The sequence below is a fragment of the Malaclemys terrapin genome, chromosome 13, assembly GCF_027887155.1.
Source record: "Malaclemys terrapin pileata isolate rMalTer1 chromosome 13, rMalTer1.hap1, whole genome shotgun sequence".
Classification (NCBI taxonomy): domain Eukaryota; kingdom Metazoa; phylum Chordata; order Testudines; family Emydidae; genus Malaclemys; species Malaclemys terrapin.
In genome coordinates this window covers 37,563,215-37,580,736 of record NC_071517.1, presented here as the reverse complement: position 1 = coordinate 37,580,736, position 17,522 = coordinate 37,563,215, and the positions used below count along the sequence as shown (strand labels likewise).

The 17,522-nt window shown below is 53.5% G+C and overlaps 1 protein-coding gene across 1 annotated transcript; it reads right to left on the bottom strand.

Annotated features, from left to right (window-relative positions):
• Window positions 1-1,655: 1,655 nt before the first annotated feature.
• TRIM41 (tripartite motif containing 41) lies at window positions 1,656-13,845 on the bottom strand. Its single transcript, XM_054046650.1, has 6 exons — window positions 12,854-13,845; window positions 8,913-9,008; window positions 6,493-6,723; window positions 5,781-5,803; window positions 3,782-3,909; window positions 1,656-2,744 (listed from the first exon to the last, which is right to left on the bottom strand). Exons 1-6 carry the CDS (start codon window positions 13,739-13,741, stop codon window positions 2,227-2,229), a joined length of 1,884 nt encoding a protein of 627 aa, XP_053902625.1. The 5' UTR covers window positions 13,742-13,845; the 3' UTR covers window positions 1,656-2,226.
• Between the last annotated feature and the right edge of the window lie 3,677 nt (window positions 13,846-17,522).

Genomic DNA, 17,522 nt, shown 5'->3' with positions numbered 1-17,522 from the left:
CAAATAAATTAGTTAGTCTCTAAGGTGCCAAAAGGACTCCTTGTTGTTTTTGCTGATACAGACTAACATGGCTACCACTCTGAAATGCTGGAAGAGAGGCTGCAGGCCTTAAACCAATCTCTGATTACTACAGAAAGACTGATGGTGGGGTAATCAGCCCCCCCCCCCCCCCCCGCCCATGACAAATGTGGACAGCTTTGTGATATTGTTATGAGTGATCTGTAGACTCTACCTACCCACTTGTATTGCTACCCCTTGAAGGGAAAGAGTTCACCTTCTCCCTAATTCTAGACCATCCCTGACAGGTGTTTGTCCAACCTGCTCTTAAAAATCTCCAATGATGGAGATTCCACGACCTCCCTGGGCAATTTATTCCAGTGCTTAACCACCCTGTTAGGAACTTTTTCCTAATGTCCAATCTAAATTTCTCTTACTGCAATTTAAGCCCATTGCTTCTTGTCCTATCCTCAGAGGTTAAGGAGAACAATTTTTCTCCCTCCTCCTTGTAACCTTTTATGTACATGAAAAGTGTCATGTCCCCCTTCAGTCTTCTCTTCTCCAAACTAAACCACCCCAATTTTTTCAATCTACCCTCACAGGTCATGTTTTCCAGACCTTTAATAATTTTTGTTGCTCTTCTCTGGACTTTCTTCAATTTGTCCACATCTTTCTTGAAATGTGGTGCCCAGAACTGGACACAATACTCCAGTTGAGGCCTTATCAGTGCGGAGTAGAGCAGAAGAATTATTTTTGTAGCCTTTGAAACAAATTCAACATCCTTTCCAAAACCCCGTTTTGGATTTTACCCTTCCACCAGCTCCAGCCAAGGTGGGACTGAAGAGGCAGAGACTAAACTGTACAATCTTCTCTTTATTATTAATTATTATTATAACATTTCAAAAAACTAAATCTCCATTTAATTCTTGGTTTAGCCAAAAATATTTCAAACTAGCTTTGTAACATCAACAGAAAAACCACCAACCAAACCTCAACACACAGCAGTGTCTTTCCAGTGGGGAGAGGGATGGGTTGCTGGAAACTGGACAGCGACCGGGGGAGGTGGGGGGGAGGAGAACAGCTCAGAGAACAATTAAAATAAATACCCAACCCTCAGAGAGTGCTGGAGGCAGCCTAGGATTTCCAGAACAACAGGGCTCGCAATGAAAGCATCTCACATGATTCTTGCACGTCCAGACATTTTAGCCAGTGATTCTCTTGCAGCATCTCAGCTTAGGGAGGAAGTTGCCCCATTTGCCTCAGTACCACAGGCTGTTTTGGACGTCCACGAATAAATGCAATGTCCAGGGCCACGAAGGGTGGTGACAATGTGGAAGAGAGATTCAGGAGCACGCGTGATGGTTCTGGAGAAGACCTGGGGACCAAGACCGGCAGACAAGAGGACTGTTGTGGGGAAGAACTAGAGGACAGATGGACACTGGGATGGTTCTGGGTGGAAAGCACTGGGCTCTGGAGGCTGGACACAAGGGGCGGGGGGAAGCAATGTTTTTGCAGGGCTGGATCTTGGTCTGAACACCAGCAGGGAAGGGAAGGCAGCATTATCGGACTGGGCAGAGAGCAATGGAGTCTTGTGCCTGTGGAAGAAGAGAGAAGATGGTCTGGAACTAGCTCCAAATGCCACCAGGAAGTGAGGGGGGGGGAAGTTGGATGGCTGGAATTCTTCCAACAGGGCCAAAGGAAATTCAATGAGATCTGGGTGGCCAAGTCCCTTGGGAGCTTGAGTCATTACGGGACAGAGCAGGGGGCCAGCGCTTCCGGGGATGCTCAGAGCTCCCTCGCCAAGTCTGTGGCCTAGATCTTCCGTGAAGTCGCTCACCTCCGCCTGCTCAGCCTACAGACACGAGCAAGGGTTTTGCAGGAGCACCGGGGCGCTACAGCGTGACGGCAGAGGGACAGATCGGGGGGAGGTTACAGTGGTACGGCAAGAGCAATTCACACATTGTGCATCGGACAGGAGGGGGGGGATCGCCTGACAGCAGCATGAAAACCCACCCATCATCCCCGGAACCAATCCCTCCCCTGGCCGCCCTCACACTTCAAAACAGAGCAATGCAAAGGGACGAGGCAGGCTTTGGAATGTCAGGCCGGCTGAGGCGGCCTCCCCCATGCCTCTGTGCGGTGCCGGATCCTGGGACAGGGTGGGGAGGATCCGTGCAATGGTGGGAGGGACCCAGCGGGGGAGGAGGCCCGAGGCAGCGAGGAAGCGGGTCAGGTGCAGATCTTGATGCGTGTGCCCTTGGCTAGGATGCGGAAGAAGGGGAAGATGCGCTCGCGGAAGGTGGCATTGAAAGTGTGGATGTGGGCCATGTTCTCGGCGTTGTAGAAGCACAGCTGACCCCGCTCGTAGTCCAGGTAGACCCCAAAGCGCCGGAGCTTCTCCCCAGGGGGCAGCGCTGTCTGCTCCGTGGCCGTCAGCGCCTGGTACTTTTTCCCGTTGGCACCCACGCACCAGATCTCCCGCTTCTGGTAGGGGCCACCCGTCTTCTCCTTCCGCCGGGCTGTCTCCCGGGCTGCCCCCACTGCCCAGCCCCGCCGGCCCCCCACCTCCACCTCCCAGTAGTGGCGCCCCGTGCTGAAGCCCTGAGAACCCAGCACGCAGTAGTCGGAGTCGAAGCGCTTGGGGTTGTCGGGTAGGTCCTGGCGACGATCGCCCAGCTTCACGCTCCGGCGATCTAGGGACAGGCTCAGGTGAGGATGGGCCGTGTCGGGGTCCAGGGTCACGTCAGCTAAGGAAAGAGACCCACACACAGTCAGGAGAGTTAGGGTTAGGGGGGCAGCATGACCCAGTGAACTCAACTCTGTGCTGAGTGTCAGGAAACCTGGGATCTATTCTCAGCTGACCCTGGGCAAGGTACGGCCTCCGTTTCCCTTCCCACCCCGTCTCATCTATTTAGACTGTGAGTACTGTCTCTCGCTGTGTGTCTGTGCAGTGCCTGGCACAACGGGGCCCTGATCTCACCTGGGGTAGGGACTGTCTCTCGCTGTGTGTCTGTGCAGCACCCGGCACAACGGGGCCCTGATCTCAGCTCAGGTCTCAGGCACTGAGATAATACAAATAAACAGTAGGCTTGGTATTTGAGACCTCCCTCTGCTTTCCCTGCATCAAGAGCCAAGGCCTTACCTCATCATGTGACACGCCATAGGCCAATCAGCAAGCCTCCAGTGCTAGGTTTATATTTATTACTACTGGCTGGGAGCTGCTCCCAGCACTGGCACTGGTTGTCCAGTAGGGGGCATCCTCCTCCTGAGCAGCAAAGAGCTGTTGCAGACTGCCAGTGCCAGGAGCACGGTGAGCCCAGGGACAGGATAGCAGCAGGCTGTGGGTCAGGATTAAGGGGCACCAGCAGAGCCGGGCAGGAGCCTAAGGCTGGCAGGATAGGGGGCTGTGGGTCAGGACTGCAGCGCATTAGCAGAGCTGCATGGGTAACCAAGTGGCTGGGATGGCTGGGCACTGGCAGAGCCTGGAGTTTGGGGGGCGGAGCCCAGGGCTGGGACAGCAGGTGAGGGCTGTGGGTTGGGATAGAGGAGAACCAGCAATCGTGTGCACTGGGGGAGCCCAGGGCTGGGCCAGCAGGGGGATGTAGGTCAGGACAGAGTTGTGAGCGAGTGCTGATGCACATCAGCGGAAGGAGCCTGTGGGAGAAACTCATGCTACAGCTGCCTGCGCTGTACAGCTCCACACACACACAGGACGTCAGTGTGAACAGAGCCCTGGCTCTCCCCGGTCCGCTAACCAAGGGAAGAAAGAGCTGATCTCCTTTACCTTGAGGGACTTTCCTGAAGACCTTCTCCATCTTCCTCATCACCACGTCCTGCAGGAAGTAATTGCGGTATTTCTTCCCCACGTCTACCGGAACGGTCTCCGGCTCCTGGAATTTGACGCTCTCGCACCTGGCAAAGGGAATACAGCAGTGAGTCAAGGGCTGGGTGTAGTGGGAAGCGTGGCCTAGTAGGCAGAGCACTGAACAGGTCTCAGGCTCTGCCGCTGTCTCACTCAACGACCCTGGGGAGGTTAGTTTCCCTCGTCTGTCTCTTTAGACCGTAAGCTCCAGGGACAGAAAGTCTCTCACTGTGGGGGTGGGCCGACAATCTTCCGTCAAAGCTCTTTTGCAACAGAAATGTAGGTTTTTGATAAGCAATTTTCTTGTCTCCTTTCTGCAGAAGATTTTGATTTTTTTCACCCAAAACCAGACCACCCCCAAATTGAAATATTTGACTTAGAATGCCGCAGGGCCTCCTGGGAGTTGTAATTCAATTGCCTCATGTCTCCCTTCTCCTTTACTGGCTGGGTTCCCAGGCAGACTACATCCCCCATGATGCATCGGGAGAGTCCCTGAGCATGATGTACCACCTCCCCTCTCCAAGAGGAGAGCCTGTGGTGCATCATGGGAGATGAAGAGTGACCAGGAACGCCAGCCTATACAGGAGAAGGGGAGCATGAGGCAGCTGAACTAAACTCTCATGAGCCACTGGGGCAGCACTTCCAAATTGAGTTTTCTGGTATTCAAATTTTCCATAAGAAAACATTCCCACAAGAAAAAACATTTTCTCACTGGCTTTACCCATTACGCACGACTACCACATCCAACGCAGTGGGTCTCTAACTCTAACACAAATGACCTAACAGTACCTAAGATCAGAGAAGTCTGCATAGAGACACAAGTAACATCTTTAACTACAGTCCATGGACCTGGTCTACAATGTTCGGACCGCGTGTGACCCGCTAGTAATAATGACCAAATCTGTTTCGAAGACTGCTCCTTGAAGCACCATAATTCGATTCCAGAGTTAATACAGCGTGATGTAAATGGGGAGAGGTGGCCCCTGACCCGTTTCACGCAGTCTGAGGCCAGATCTACACTAGAAATTTTGGCTGCTATAGTAAATTCAGTTAGGGATGCGATTTTTTGTACGACATTTCTCTACCGACAAAAGCCCTGGTGTAGACCAAGTCTCAGCATAAGAATCCTTGTGCTGGTATTTTGTTCGGGGAACCAAAATAAGCTATACTCTTTTGCCTGGAGAAACTGCATCTCCACTAGGTGGCTTTGTTAGTATAGCTATACTGGCAAACCCTTTGCTAGCATACACTGGGCCTAAAACAATGCCACTTTGGTTCATGTTTGAGAGTTTCTCTTTGCAGCCGCAACGGCTGGGATCCGGTTTAGAACGAAAGCTTGACTCAGGACCCGTCATGGGGGCTGAGTAAATACGTCACGTCAATACATCTGGCACGACTGCCTCAGATCAACCGTTCTCTTGGGTAACTTTCCACTCTCTTTGCGGTCAAGTCTAGGCTACACAGAAGTCTAGCTGCCATTACTGTAACTGCATTGTGGGGACACCAGAGATGTTTAAAGCCAACCAGGACACTGGGTTAAGATCTATAGTGTGCAGAGGAAGCAGTGTGGCCTAGGAATAAACTCTCCTAGCGAGACTCAGGAAACGTGGGCTCTATTCCCAGCTCTGCTGCTGCCCTGCTAGGCAAGTCACTCCCCCACACACCCCCATGCCTCAGTTGCCCCATCTGTAATATGGGGAAAATGAGACTGTCCTCCTTTGCAAAGTGCTTTGTGATCTATTGACGAAACACACTCTAGAAGAGCTAGAGATCACTTTCCTTCAGTGCTAACCATGGCTAGTCAGTTTCAACAAGTGACATCATAGAGCATTTCCACATTTCTACAACACAACATTCTTAAAAGCAATCGGTTTCCTTCCTGTAGCAACAGGTATATCAACAGAATTAGCTCGGGACTGACCTGATGAAGGTGTCTTTGATGTCCTGAGAAGAGTGAGAAGAAAAGAGAAAAAGATTACTAACAAGCCAGCGACAAACACCTCCGGGTCTCATAAAACACTTTGATCAGCCACGACTCAGCTAGATCTTTGAGCACCTCCCTCGCTTTGCGTGTGGGAGTGACCCCATTGCAGTCAGGGGGACTAATCATGTCCTTGAAGTTAGAAAACCACCCCCGACGTATATGCCTAAGGCATACAGCGGAGTTAAGCGAGGTGCTTTTCAGTGGGCGTTGCCATCTGTGCCCTTGGACGTCTCCCCCTAAGTACAGCTGGGTGGGGAACATTTTCGGCGCAATTTGATTTCACCGGAACATGCTGTTTTGAAGCCGGGGACGTATTGGTTTCAACGAAGTGTCCCTTGGGGACAGAGAGAGATAAAAATAGTGTTGGCCTGGGACGTGGGAGCAGAACAGGTTCAAGTCCCCTGCTCTGAGACAGAGCAGTTTTTTGTTCCAGATCATAACCCAAATCAAGGACTCGAAGCTTGGTCCCCCTGCCGGCCGGTGCCCCCCTCTCAACTTTCCCCGCACGCAAACACTCTCCCAGGCTGTGGAAAGGGTCCAAATATTTCATTTTCATTCCAGCAGGGATCTGGAAAGGGTCTGGGGATGACAGACCAGGGCTGGGAGGGTGTGTGGGGCAGACATGAGATTGTGCGCTGGGGGCTCTCACCTTGAGCAGCTGCAGCCCGTCCTGCCTGCTCTTGTCCTCAGCCTCAGCGATGAGGCGCCCGAGGGTGGCGCCCTGCTCCTCCAACTGGCTGATGTTGCTGCTCTGGCGGGCCAGCAGCGCCTCGTAGCGCTCCTCCAGCTGGTGCAGCAGCAGCACCTGCTCCCCGATCAGGAACTGGTGCAGCAGCTCGAAGTCCGACTCGAACTCCTTGATCTCCAGCTTCATCTTGTTCTGGAGCAGCAAGGGGAAGAGTTAGACACAGCTCCTCCCCGACCTCCTGCCTGCCTGGGCCACCCACTGCTTAACCAGCCCGGCCAGCTGGCCCCGAAGTCCCAGGTTCAACCCCTGTTAAGTGACCCGTCCTAGGGCATCACTCCACTTGCAGGGGAATATTTGGAGAGTGTCAGCAGAGCGAAGCCAACACTATAGTGTGTCCTTGCCAAAGAGCAGTGGGATAAAATCCCCTAGTGCATGTCTAACACTAGCCCAGCTGAGCTACATGTAGCCACAGGCTGGGCAGCTCTTGGCCTGTTAAACCTGCTAACAATGGCAAAGTCCAGCCTTGCTGCCAAAGCCTAATCCGCACTGGGCTCCGGCTAGTTCAGCCGGTGCAGGACTGGTGGGAATCTTCCTGTAAGGTAGAGCCCTGCAGTGGGACTGGGATCCTGAGGTTCCTACAGGACCCGCTGCCATAATAGCGGGTAGAATGCACTTTATTGCAGACGCGATTGGGTGGGCAGAAAACCCCAGAATGCTGTGATTTGCGGGAAAACACTCAATCTTTCGTCAATTTGCCAGAAGCTGAGAATGGGCGACAGGGGATGGATCACTGGATGATTGCCTGTTCTGTCCATTCCCTCTGGAGGACCTGGCATTGGCCACTGTCAGCAGACAGGATACTGGGCTAGATGGACCTTTGGTCTGACCCAGCCAGGACGTTCTTATGTTCTTATAAACAGAATTTCAGCCACGTAAAGCAAGTTTTTTTCTTTTCTTTTTTAAATAAAGGTTTTAAGACTTAAATTTAAGGCAGGGATAGAAAGAGATTTGATGTCTATTATAACAGGAGTTAAAGCTTTTTTTTTTTTTTACATGGCTTAAGCAAGATTTATTTTATTCTTTTAGTGGTAAAAATTGTGTCTGAATTCCATTTATGTTAACTGACTTTTTTTTTTTATTAAAGGAGCATAGGGGAATCTGTCTCTCTTGCGGGATTTGCAGGATCCAAGTTTTTGCAGATGGGAGCAGGATAAAAATGCAAGAGACAATGTGTAAGTGGATGTTGCGGGAAAGGAGCAGGATTTAAAAAAACAGTCCCCTGCAGGGCTCTGCAGTAAGGTTTCCTAGTGCAGACACAGCTACAAAATCCATGGAAGGCGCTTATGTGGAAACACAGAGTGGTTATCTTTGGCAGCATGCTACAGATAAGGTACAGCAGTCTACAGCGGGGATGCCAGATATGGGGGGATCCAGCTCACATGGTTTATTTAAGTGTGCAAAAAAAACCTCTTAGATCAGTGTTTCCCGAACTGTGGGTCATGGGAAGGGTTCAGGTGGGTCGCCCGGTCACTGCTCCTCTCCTCCCCAGAAGGGGGCAGGGCTGGGAGGCCAGAGCAAAGGGGCTGGAAGAGTGGGGAGCAGGAGGGAAGAATATAAACAGTTGGTGGGTCACCTTACTAAAAAGTTTGGGAACCACTGCCTTAGGCGAACCAGAGGACTTTGATATCACATGACTCTTGGGGAGGCTGTATATCAGGAATCCTGTGCTTAAATGACCCCAAATTTGGATCACTAACCCTACCCCACCATCCCCACACAGCACAGCAAATTTTAAGAAAAGCTGAGTCAGTGAGTGGATTTTAGGGCACTTAGAAGAGTTATCTGTTAAACAATAAGTGAGTCACGACGTTAACGCTACCAACGCCTGCATGACATGGTCAGATTGGCCAGTATCTCAGCTTCCATTAAAAAGAAGGGAAGAAGAAAAAAAAAAGAAGTCTCTAGCCCTTGCGGTTGTCAAGAAAACCTGCTGAATGTGACCCGAGCGTGAGTGATGTCTGCCTGAGTCTGCAGGCATGAGTCTGAACCAATAGCTCAGAGGAGAGTGAACTCCCCTGTCCGCCTCACTGAGGCATCAGCTCTAATAGGTCAGTGACAACGCTTCAATAACTATTTCAGTGCTGATCATCTGAGCAGCTGGAATAGGGAAGGAGATAGGAACCTCAAGGGAGGTGAGACTTAGGAGTGGCTGCAGAAAGGGAAGAAGAAGAGACACCAAGGAGATATGCGGCAACAATGGAAGGGCAGGATGGACATAACCTCTCATCACCTGACCCTAAAGTTGAGAACCCCCCTGAACCATGCAATCCCTGGTCGGGGTGGAGAGCACAGGTGGTGGGGAGGGGGAGCCTGGCACCTGCCTTCAGCTCAGTAATTTTCTCCTCTTCGCTTGATTTCTGTTTCAGAACTGCATCCAGCTTCTTCTTCAGCGGATCCAGGTGGCCCTGGAGTTTCATCTACAAAGAAAAGATAATAAACATAGTCTGGCTTCAGTGGACCAGGAGGCAGCATGGTCTAACAGGTAGGAGCAGCAGAGCAGGAAACCTGGGGTCAATTCCTGGCTCTGTCGCAAACTCTGTGTGACCTAGAGCAAGCCACTTGATTTCTCTGGCCCTCAGCTCTCTGCAACTCCCCACCTGCACATACAGAGACTAGAACAGGGCTGCCATCAGCTGGAGCTTCCAGGCACTGCTGTAATATTCAGACTCACGAAATCTGGAGAGACTCCAGCCTGGACTATTCTGGGTTTTGCTGGAGGACTAGAGAGGGCGTGGGCAGGACAGTAACATCGCAACAGGTTGAAACCTGAGCTGCGGTTGCACGCACTTAGGGCTTGTCTACACTTGAAATGCTCCAGCGCAGCGCTTCGGCGTAGACGCTGCCTACGCCGATAGGAGGGGTTCGCCCGTCAGCATAGGTCCTCCACTCCTTCAGAGGAGGTAGCTAGGTCGAAGGAAGAATTCTGTCAACCGAGCGCTGCCTACACCAGGGGTCAGGCCAGCTTACCCACATCGCTCAGAGGGGTGGATTTTTCACACCCCAAGCGACGTAGCTGGGTCGACTGAAATTTTTAGTGTAGGCCAGGTCTACACTTACATCACAGTTATACCAGTCTGATGTAACACAAGTTGGTCCAGTAAAAGATATGACCTCACTCTCCTTGTCTCTCTAGTATCCTGGGACCGACACAGCTACAACAACACTGCAAACGCACTTTAAGCCTTGTTACAAAAGCCAGTCTGGGGTCCGTTTAAAAACTCTCCCTGCCCTGCTTCAACCCAGGTGTTTTGATAACAGGTTCCTGGTTTTGTTTTTTCCTTCCCTTTTAATGAGTGTTTTTTCCCATCCCTGCTGCTGTGGAAAAGTCCCCCAACAAACAGGAAAAGGACTAATTATACAGAGGGCCAGCCATGGAACTGGCAATCCACACAGTGCTGTCCATTGCACACAGGAAAAGCTGAGACGAGAACCAATCTCTTCTAGTTACAGGAATATTAGGCCTTCATCCTGAAAACACTTATGAGGGTAATTTTACACAGATATGTAGCCCCTCTGAACTCAGCAGGGGTTAGTCACTCTTTGCAGGACCAGGGTGTTAGCTGTAATTTTTATAAGTATTTATGTTTTTATTTGTGGCACCACCTATGAGCGCCAGCCAGGGATCAGGACACCATTGCGCTAGGTGCTGTACAAACGTAACAAAAAGGCAGCCCCTGCCCCACAGAGCTTACAGTTAGAGCCCTGCCCGGATACAAAATTTATATCCGCAGATGTGGATATCCATGGATATAAAGTGGTTATCCGTGGAGCTGCAGGGCTCTACCAGGAATACAGACCGTTGTGTGGATGGGACTCCTGTCTGGGAGCATTCAAGCCACTTGCACACACTCACGCGACCAGGGACAGCTGCTGGTGAGCCTGGTGCTCGCTCCAGTGGACAGGGCTGGGGGCAGCACAGCCATACCGAAGGAGCTGCCTGGGCTGGGTGCTAGCTCCTGCGAGCGGCGGCCCCACATGCTGCTGCTTTCGCTGCTGTGGTTCCTGGTAGAGCCCTGCAGTTCTGCGGATAGCCGCAGCCGCGGATATAAATTTTGTATTCACGCAGGACTCTACTTACAATCTCCAAGAGACAATGTCAGCTTGTGGGACTACTCCAGCCAGCCACAAATTTTCATCTATATGCAGCCCTACAGGCCCCGTGCGCCCCCTCTCCCTGTGGTGGCTTGCCCCAGGGTTGCCATTTTCACCCCTCCCTCCCAAAAAGCCCCCCAAATCCCAAAGGCAAGCCCAAGCCCACCACAACCCACAGCAACATTAGAAACCTGCAGTCCCGAGCTCACTGTGCTGCACCGATATCGGTCTGTCTGCATTCCAGCGAAGGGGTCCCAGGGGCAGCGTGGGCCTGCCCCCACTGCGGTCATACCAGCAGGGGTGGGGTGGCACGCTCTGCAGAATGGGGTCCCTCTTCCCAGCATGACCTCTGTACGGGGACCGCGGAGGTGCCCCAGAACTAGCAACTCACACCACTGAAAAGGTCAGATCACCCTCGCGACACTAGCGGTTGCCACATTTCCAGGCAGAGTTTTAAGCCCTCTACAGACTTCCTTCTTCTACAATGCCCAGAAGAGTCAATGATCACAGAAATAAACTTTTCAGTTGAACCCAGACACTGAGGTTCAGAGTGTTACGGGTATTTAGATGGCTAAGTCCCACTGACGTCAGCACCTAAATGCCTGTGATGCTCTGGGCCTGAGTAACTGATGGTCTTATTGGTCTGATCCTCTCCCAGCCCATCCCAGTCTGGTTGCTCATTAGCCCCCATCGTGATGTCAGTCCCTGCTCTCAGCTCTGCTCAGTGGGACTCAGGAGCTACCCAGAGCAGCGCTGACTCCAGGGAAATGCCTGTGCAGAGCCCCTCCCACGAGGGAGGCCTTACAGTGTCAGCCAGGGGCGGGCAAACTTTTTGGCCCGAGAGCCACATCTGGGTATGGAAATTGTATGGCAGCCCATGAGTGCTCACAAAACTGGGGGCTGAGGGCTCTGGGGTGGGCCAGAAATGAGTTCAGGGCGTGGGAGGGGATTGCGGACTGGGGGAGGGGGTTAGGGTGCAGGGGGGGGGGGTGAGGGCTCCATCTGGGGATGCAGGCTCTGGGGTGGGGCTGGGGGGCAGGAGGGTGCTCTGGGCTGGGACCGAGGGGCTCAGAGGGCAGGAAGGGGATCAGGGCTAGGGCAGGGGGTTGGGGCACAGGAGGGGGCCAGGGGTGCAGGCTCTGGGTGGCGCTTATCTCAAGCAACTCCCAGAAGCAGCGGCATGTCTCCCCTCTATGTGGAGATGCAGCCAGGCGACTCTCCTCGCTGCCCCCCTCCACAGGTGCTGCCCCTGCAGCTCCCATTGGCTGCGGTTCCTGGCCAATGGGAGCTGCAGAGCTGGCGCTTAGGACAGGGGCAGCATATGGAGCCCCCTGGCTGCCCCCACCGTAAGAGCTGGAGGGGGGACATGCCGCTGCTTCCAGGAGCCACGCGGAGCCACAGCACACGTGGAGCAGGGCAAGCCCCAGACCTCGCTCCCCGGCAGGAGCTCGAGGGCCAGCTTAAAACATCTGAAGGGCTGGATGTGGCCCCTGGGCCATAGTTTGCCCACCCCTGGTGTAAGCTGCCTATGATCTGAGAAGGGCCCAGAAAACACACCTGTGGGAGCTGGAAAACAACCAAACAGCTCCCATCTAGCCCATCCCAATGCAATCCAGCACCAGCAGTCTCTGACCAGCCTTACCAAACGCCTCAATTCGGCCAACCCCATCCCATTGCGGATCAAACCAACTCCCCATCACACCCAGCTGCGTAAACACCTGATCAAGCCAGCAACTCCCAGCCAACCACACAACCCACCATCAGCCACCAAGTGAACCCAACTCCCTCACTGAAGCAACACAATAACTCCAGCCACTAACTAGCTTTACCAAAGCCATACTGCCAACCCAATCCCTCTATAAACCAAGCCAATGCAAACTCCCCTATTCAAACCATCTGGTCAAGCCAACACCTCCCAGCCAACTAACCCCAAACTTCTTAGTGTAGCCGCAACGTGCCTCGGGTAGCACGTGACCAAAATTCATCACCGAATTTGGTCTGCTGGTTGGACCATTAGCTTCCCTGGCTCGGGACGGGTACTGATGGAGAGTGTAACGTGAACATTGATCCATGCACGCTCAACTATCATCAGTTAAGCAACCAACTCAACTCAACCCAACCCACCAGCTTCTAGCTAGCCTTTACCAAACCAACGCTGCCAACTTCATACCTTGTAATCCTGCACCACCTCCTCCAGTGGGACAACGCTGTGGTGCTTGTGGCTCCGGGACTCCCGGCACACCACACAGATGGCATGCTCGTCCACCTCACAGAAGAGCTTGAGGGGTTCTTGGTGTTTCTCACACAGGGCTCTTTTCTCCAGCCCCCGTGCCACCCCTGCCGCACTCCCAGACCTCCCAGATGCCGAGGTCCCAGCGGCCGGTGATGCGAGTCGCTGGGGGTGTGGGTGCATCTGTCGGATGATGTGCACCATATTGGCCAGCTGGAGGTTGGGCCGGAAGTTCCTCTGGGGGAAGGTCTTGCGACACTGGGGGCAGGTGAAAGTTGGGGGGTGTCGAGGTCGCGTGGCCACTGCTGCTGGGGGAGGTGGTGGCAGCGGCTCTTCCTCCTCCTCCTCCAGGTCCTCCTCCTCCATCACCTCCTCATCGTAATCGTCCTCCTCGAAGAAGAGCTCATCTCCCACCTCGTCCTCCCACATGTCATCCTCCCCTGGGTCGTCCCACAGGTCGGTGTCCTCGTCTTCCTCGCTCCACATATCGTCTTCCTCCTCAGCCACGTCATCCCCGTCCCCCTCCTCTTCCTCCTCATTGTACTCTACGTTGTCATCATCGTCCAGCTCATCCACGTCATCCTCCTCGCCACCCATCCCCACATCGTCCCCCGCAGCCTCATACTCGGCCTGGCCCTCGCCCTCTTCCTCGCCTCCCCAGAGCTGAGTGATGCAGACGCGGCAGAAGTTGTGGCCACAGCCGATGGAGACGGGGTCGGTGAAGTAGTCGAGGCAGATGGCACAGACGGCCTCCTCCTGCAGTGTCTCCACCGCGTTGGGCCGCCCGCCCGCGCCCCCCATGGAGCCGCCTTCCCCAGCTACTGCCATGGACCCTCTACACCAACAGGGCCTGCAGCCCTCACCTTCCCCCTGGGGTCCTGAGCCCCCAGCCCTGCTCTGAGCCCCCCACTGGAACCTGAGCCCCACCACTTATCCTAGGCCCCCCTCTGCCCCATACACCAGCAGGGTCCTGAGCTCCTTCCTTCTCCTCCCCCCAGCTCCTGCCCCCCCTCAGGGCCCTGAGCCCCTCCCCCCACTAGGGCCCTGCCCCCCTCAGGGCTCTGAGCCCCCGGAGCCTCCTGCTCCCCCGGACCCAGCTGACAGCTGCCCCAGCCAGCCCAGTGTTGCGAAGGACGCTCTACCCTCCCCGCCCACTACTCTCTATGGTGTGCGAGGGTTTTTTTTCTTCACCGGAAGTGGCTGCGAGACAATCTATCCCCCACAGGCGGGCTCCCCCATGCTGGTATGTGGTCATGGGACCGGAAGTGGCAGTGAGACACTCTCCCGCCACTCTGTGGGGAAACGGTCTTTTGAGCGGAAGTGGCCGCCGGACGCTCTATCCCGCCCCATCCCCCAACACTATAGTATAATGGCATGTGACCGGAAATGCATGCGAGACGCTCATCCCCTCTCGCACTCTCTATGGTATAAGGACATTTGACCGGAAGTGCTTGCTCTATGGTGAAAAGTTCTTTACGCGGCAGGCCCTGCGAGGCGATCTAGCCTCATTGACTCGATACTCTATGGTGCGATTCTCTCGCCCTCCCCCGATCTGCAGTGCCTGCAGGACGCTCTAGCCGCACCCCGCGCCTCTCTATGGAGTTTTAAAAAAGACAGGAAATGAGTGGGTGGGACGCGCTATCTCCCTTTTCTCTATGGCCTCTCGGCGGGAGGGGTATGACGCTCTGGTTCCTGCCTCCCTCTAGTCTCTATGGTCAAAGGGTGCGGGGCCGAAGTTCTTGGGGCGGGGCCGGCGTAAGCCCCGCCCTCAGGTGAGTGGGCGGAGCCACTGAGCCCATGAGCGTGGGGAGGGACTTAGTGGGGGGCGGGGAGGTCAGAGGGAGCCCTGGAGCCTCAGGGGTGGAGGTCGGAAGTGGCGCTTGCGGTCCCAGCCTTGCAGAGCTGCCTGCCCCGGGCCTGGTGCCGGGCAGTGGGTCAGGCCAATGAGGGTGTCGTGGGGCCATAAGAACGAAGGAGCTGGTGGTCATGGCCCGAAGTATTAGGGTCTCCCTCTCTCCGCCTATGGGGCAGGCATTAGGGCACTCCGTGAACCGTGTCCCTGCTGAAGGAGTCATATAACCCGTGGGCCGCGGGATCAGGGTGCAGTGGAGGCTGGCCTGCCAGGGCTCCCCTTCCACCGCAGGTGGCTGCAGGTCCCCCCCACACTTGGCTTCAGGCCTGTGTCCAAGGCAGGTCCCCCCAAAGTGGATCCATCCACCACACCCATTTACAGGGCAGCAGGGAGGGGACGACGACAAAGGGATTCCCTGAGTCTGGGGAGAGGTCAACAAATGAGAAAGCAGGAAGAGCGTGTGGGTACAAGGTTCAGAATCAGGGATCCAGAGAGGGCTGCTGAGCAGGGAAATCCAGAGAGTGCCCATTGGTCTTTGAAAGAGTCCAGGGAGCCGGTGGATGCCATCCAGAGGAACTCTGCCTGGAGACAGGAACAGACAAGTAAACGTATGTCAGCCCCACAGTCACAAAGAACACCCACCCCTGCCCAACCTTCTTATCCTCAATGGATAGATGGCCATTTTAGCCAGGGCAAGGAGAAGGACCCCAAGGATAGGGGGTGAACAAATGAAGAGATGTGGGGGAAAGTGCAGTTGGGACCTTGGCAGGAGGTTCTGGAGTAGATGGAAAAGGGACTGCAACCAGGCCGGCTGCAAATACTCGTGCAGCAGGATCTCCTTGCCACAGAAAGAACAACCGGGGGGACTCCGTAAACCATATCAGCATCACATCCATGCTAACAACTCTATGAAGGAGCTTCCAACTTATATCTCCAGTGGACTGTGGGACCAGGGTGCAATATAGGTTGGCCCACCTCCGCGGGTGACAGCAAGTTCCCCCACATGGTGTTGGGGTGAAGCTGGCTGAGTACCCAGCTCTCCCGAGTATCTCACAAGTGGAAGCAGGTGGGAGATGTTCTGTGCCCCTAACCTTGTAGTCTATCTGGTGCCTGCAATGGGGAGCTGGATTATCTAGCCCCCATTTCACTGACCTGGGAGGTATCCAGGGGGAATCTCTCTCCCCAGCCAGAGGGGATGAGGATAGTGGGGGAGGGGTCTACTGGAGGGGAAGGGGTTTAAAGCAGAGGGAGGGGGTGGAGCTTGTATAGGGAGGTGGAGGGGTTTAATAGAGGGAAGGGACTGGTTGGGGGAGGGGCCTAATTGAGTGGGTGTGGCTTGTGTATGGAGGAGGGAGGAGTTTCAGTGAAGGACCCTAATGGTGGGGTGGGAACTGTGCAGGGGAAGAACTTGTGTGAAGTTCCTCGTTGGGGGGAAGGAGCAGGAGCCTGTAGTGAAAGGGGGTGGAGTAGAAGGAGAAATGGGGACTAACTCCCCCAAGTTAGAGGAGTAAGAGAGCAAGGGAAATAAAGAGGCCAAAGCAAAAGGAAGAGCATGATGGATTTGAAGCTGCCTGTAATAGTCTATGAATACTACATGCTCTGAGTACAGTGGAGAGGTTTACTGGTTGCAGATGTTGGGTTTCAATAATCGGGTGATCAGGACACTCCCCAGAAAGATGGGCAATACACAGATAAGAAATCCTCAGCAAATGGCCAGGACTAACCATGAGATGTTGCCTTTGTCTCCCAGTGGGCTGCAGAAACTGCTTTGACCAGCTTCAAGAGACTTAAGTGGAACAAAGAACTTTGCAGCGAATCAAAGGGCAACCCAGTGAATGGAAGGAACAGGGAACTGGAACAGGGTCTGCTGGTGCGCAGGCGTGTGTTCTTAAAAGCACGGCATCCCAATGCCAAGACAAGACATGAAGTATTGAGCAGCGAAAGGAGACTCGATCCAGTAAAATATTTTACATCCCCCCACTGCCAAAAATTGCAATAGTCATACATGATTTTAGTGTGAAAGAGAATCCCGTATCAATGTATCTGTCTGCATAACACCTCTGAGCACTTCACAAATTTGTCTTACCTGGTGTGCTGATTGCCTGAGTCGGACTGGGTTCTTTGGTAATCCACTGTCCATAGAGTTTCACTCCTTTAAATTGGTTACTTTTTAAAATGCTATTTTGACGAGTCTTAGCACTTCATCATTTCCCTTCATTAACACGGTGCAGATGGATGTCCGTGTGTTCATTCATTTCTATTTTCATAGCAAATAATCTTTGGAAATATTATTAGTTGCTAGTAGCTTCAGCAGTCACCTCTCACAGTGTTTCTAGTGTAACACTTCCTGTTTGTATGGCAGACGCCAGCTTGAGTTTTTAATGCTAAATTTTTGTTCTTTTTACCCAGTTTATTCTTTGGGATCATATGACTTCAAGACTGACTGATTTCTCTGATGCTGATTGTGTAGTGAACACTTCTCTGGGATAGCTCAGTGGTTTGAGCATTGGCCTCCTAAACCCAGGGTTGTGAGTTAAATCCTTGAGGGGGCCGTTGGGGGCAAAAATCTAGCTGGGGATTGGTCCTGCTTTGAGCAGGAGGTTGGACTAGATGACCTCCTGAGGTCCCTTCCAATTCTGATATTCTATTATTCTTTCCTGAGCAGAGGTATTTGCATCTGAATGTCTGTGACCCCCCGCCCCCTACCCTGTTCATGTGGATGTCATGGAAATAAAAAAAAAAACAAATTTTAAACTA

Bases quoted from the DNA above. Each gene is read 5' to 3' on its own strand.
- TRIM41 (XM_054046650.1), bottom strand. From the start codon at position 13,741: ATGGCAGTAGCTGGGGAAGGCGGCTCCATGGGGGGCGCGGGCGGGCGG. The intron at 9,009-12,853 runs GTATGAAGTTGG...TTTTCTTTGTAG, and splicing joins AGGTGGTGCAGGATTACAAG to ATGAAACTCCAGGGCCACCT. The intron at 6,724-8,912 runs GCAGGTGCCAGG...TTGCTGCTCCAG, and splicing joins AGAAAATTACTGAGCTGAAG to AACAAGATGAAGCTGGAGAT.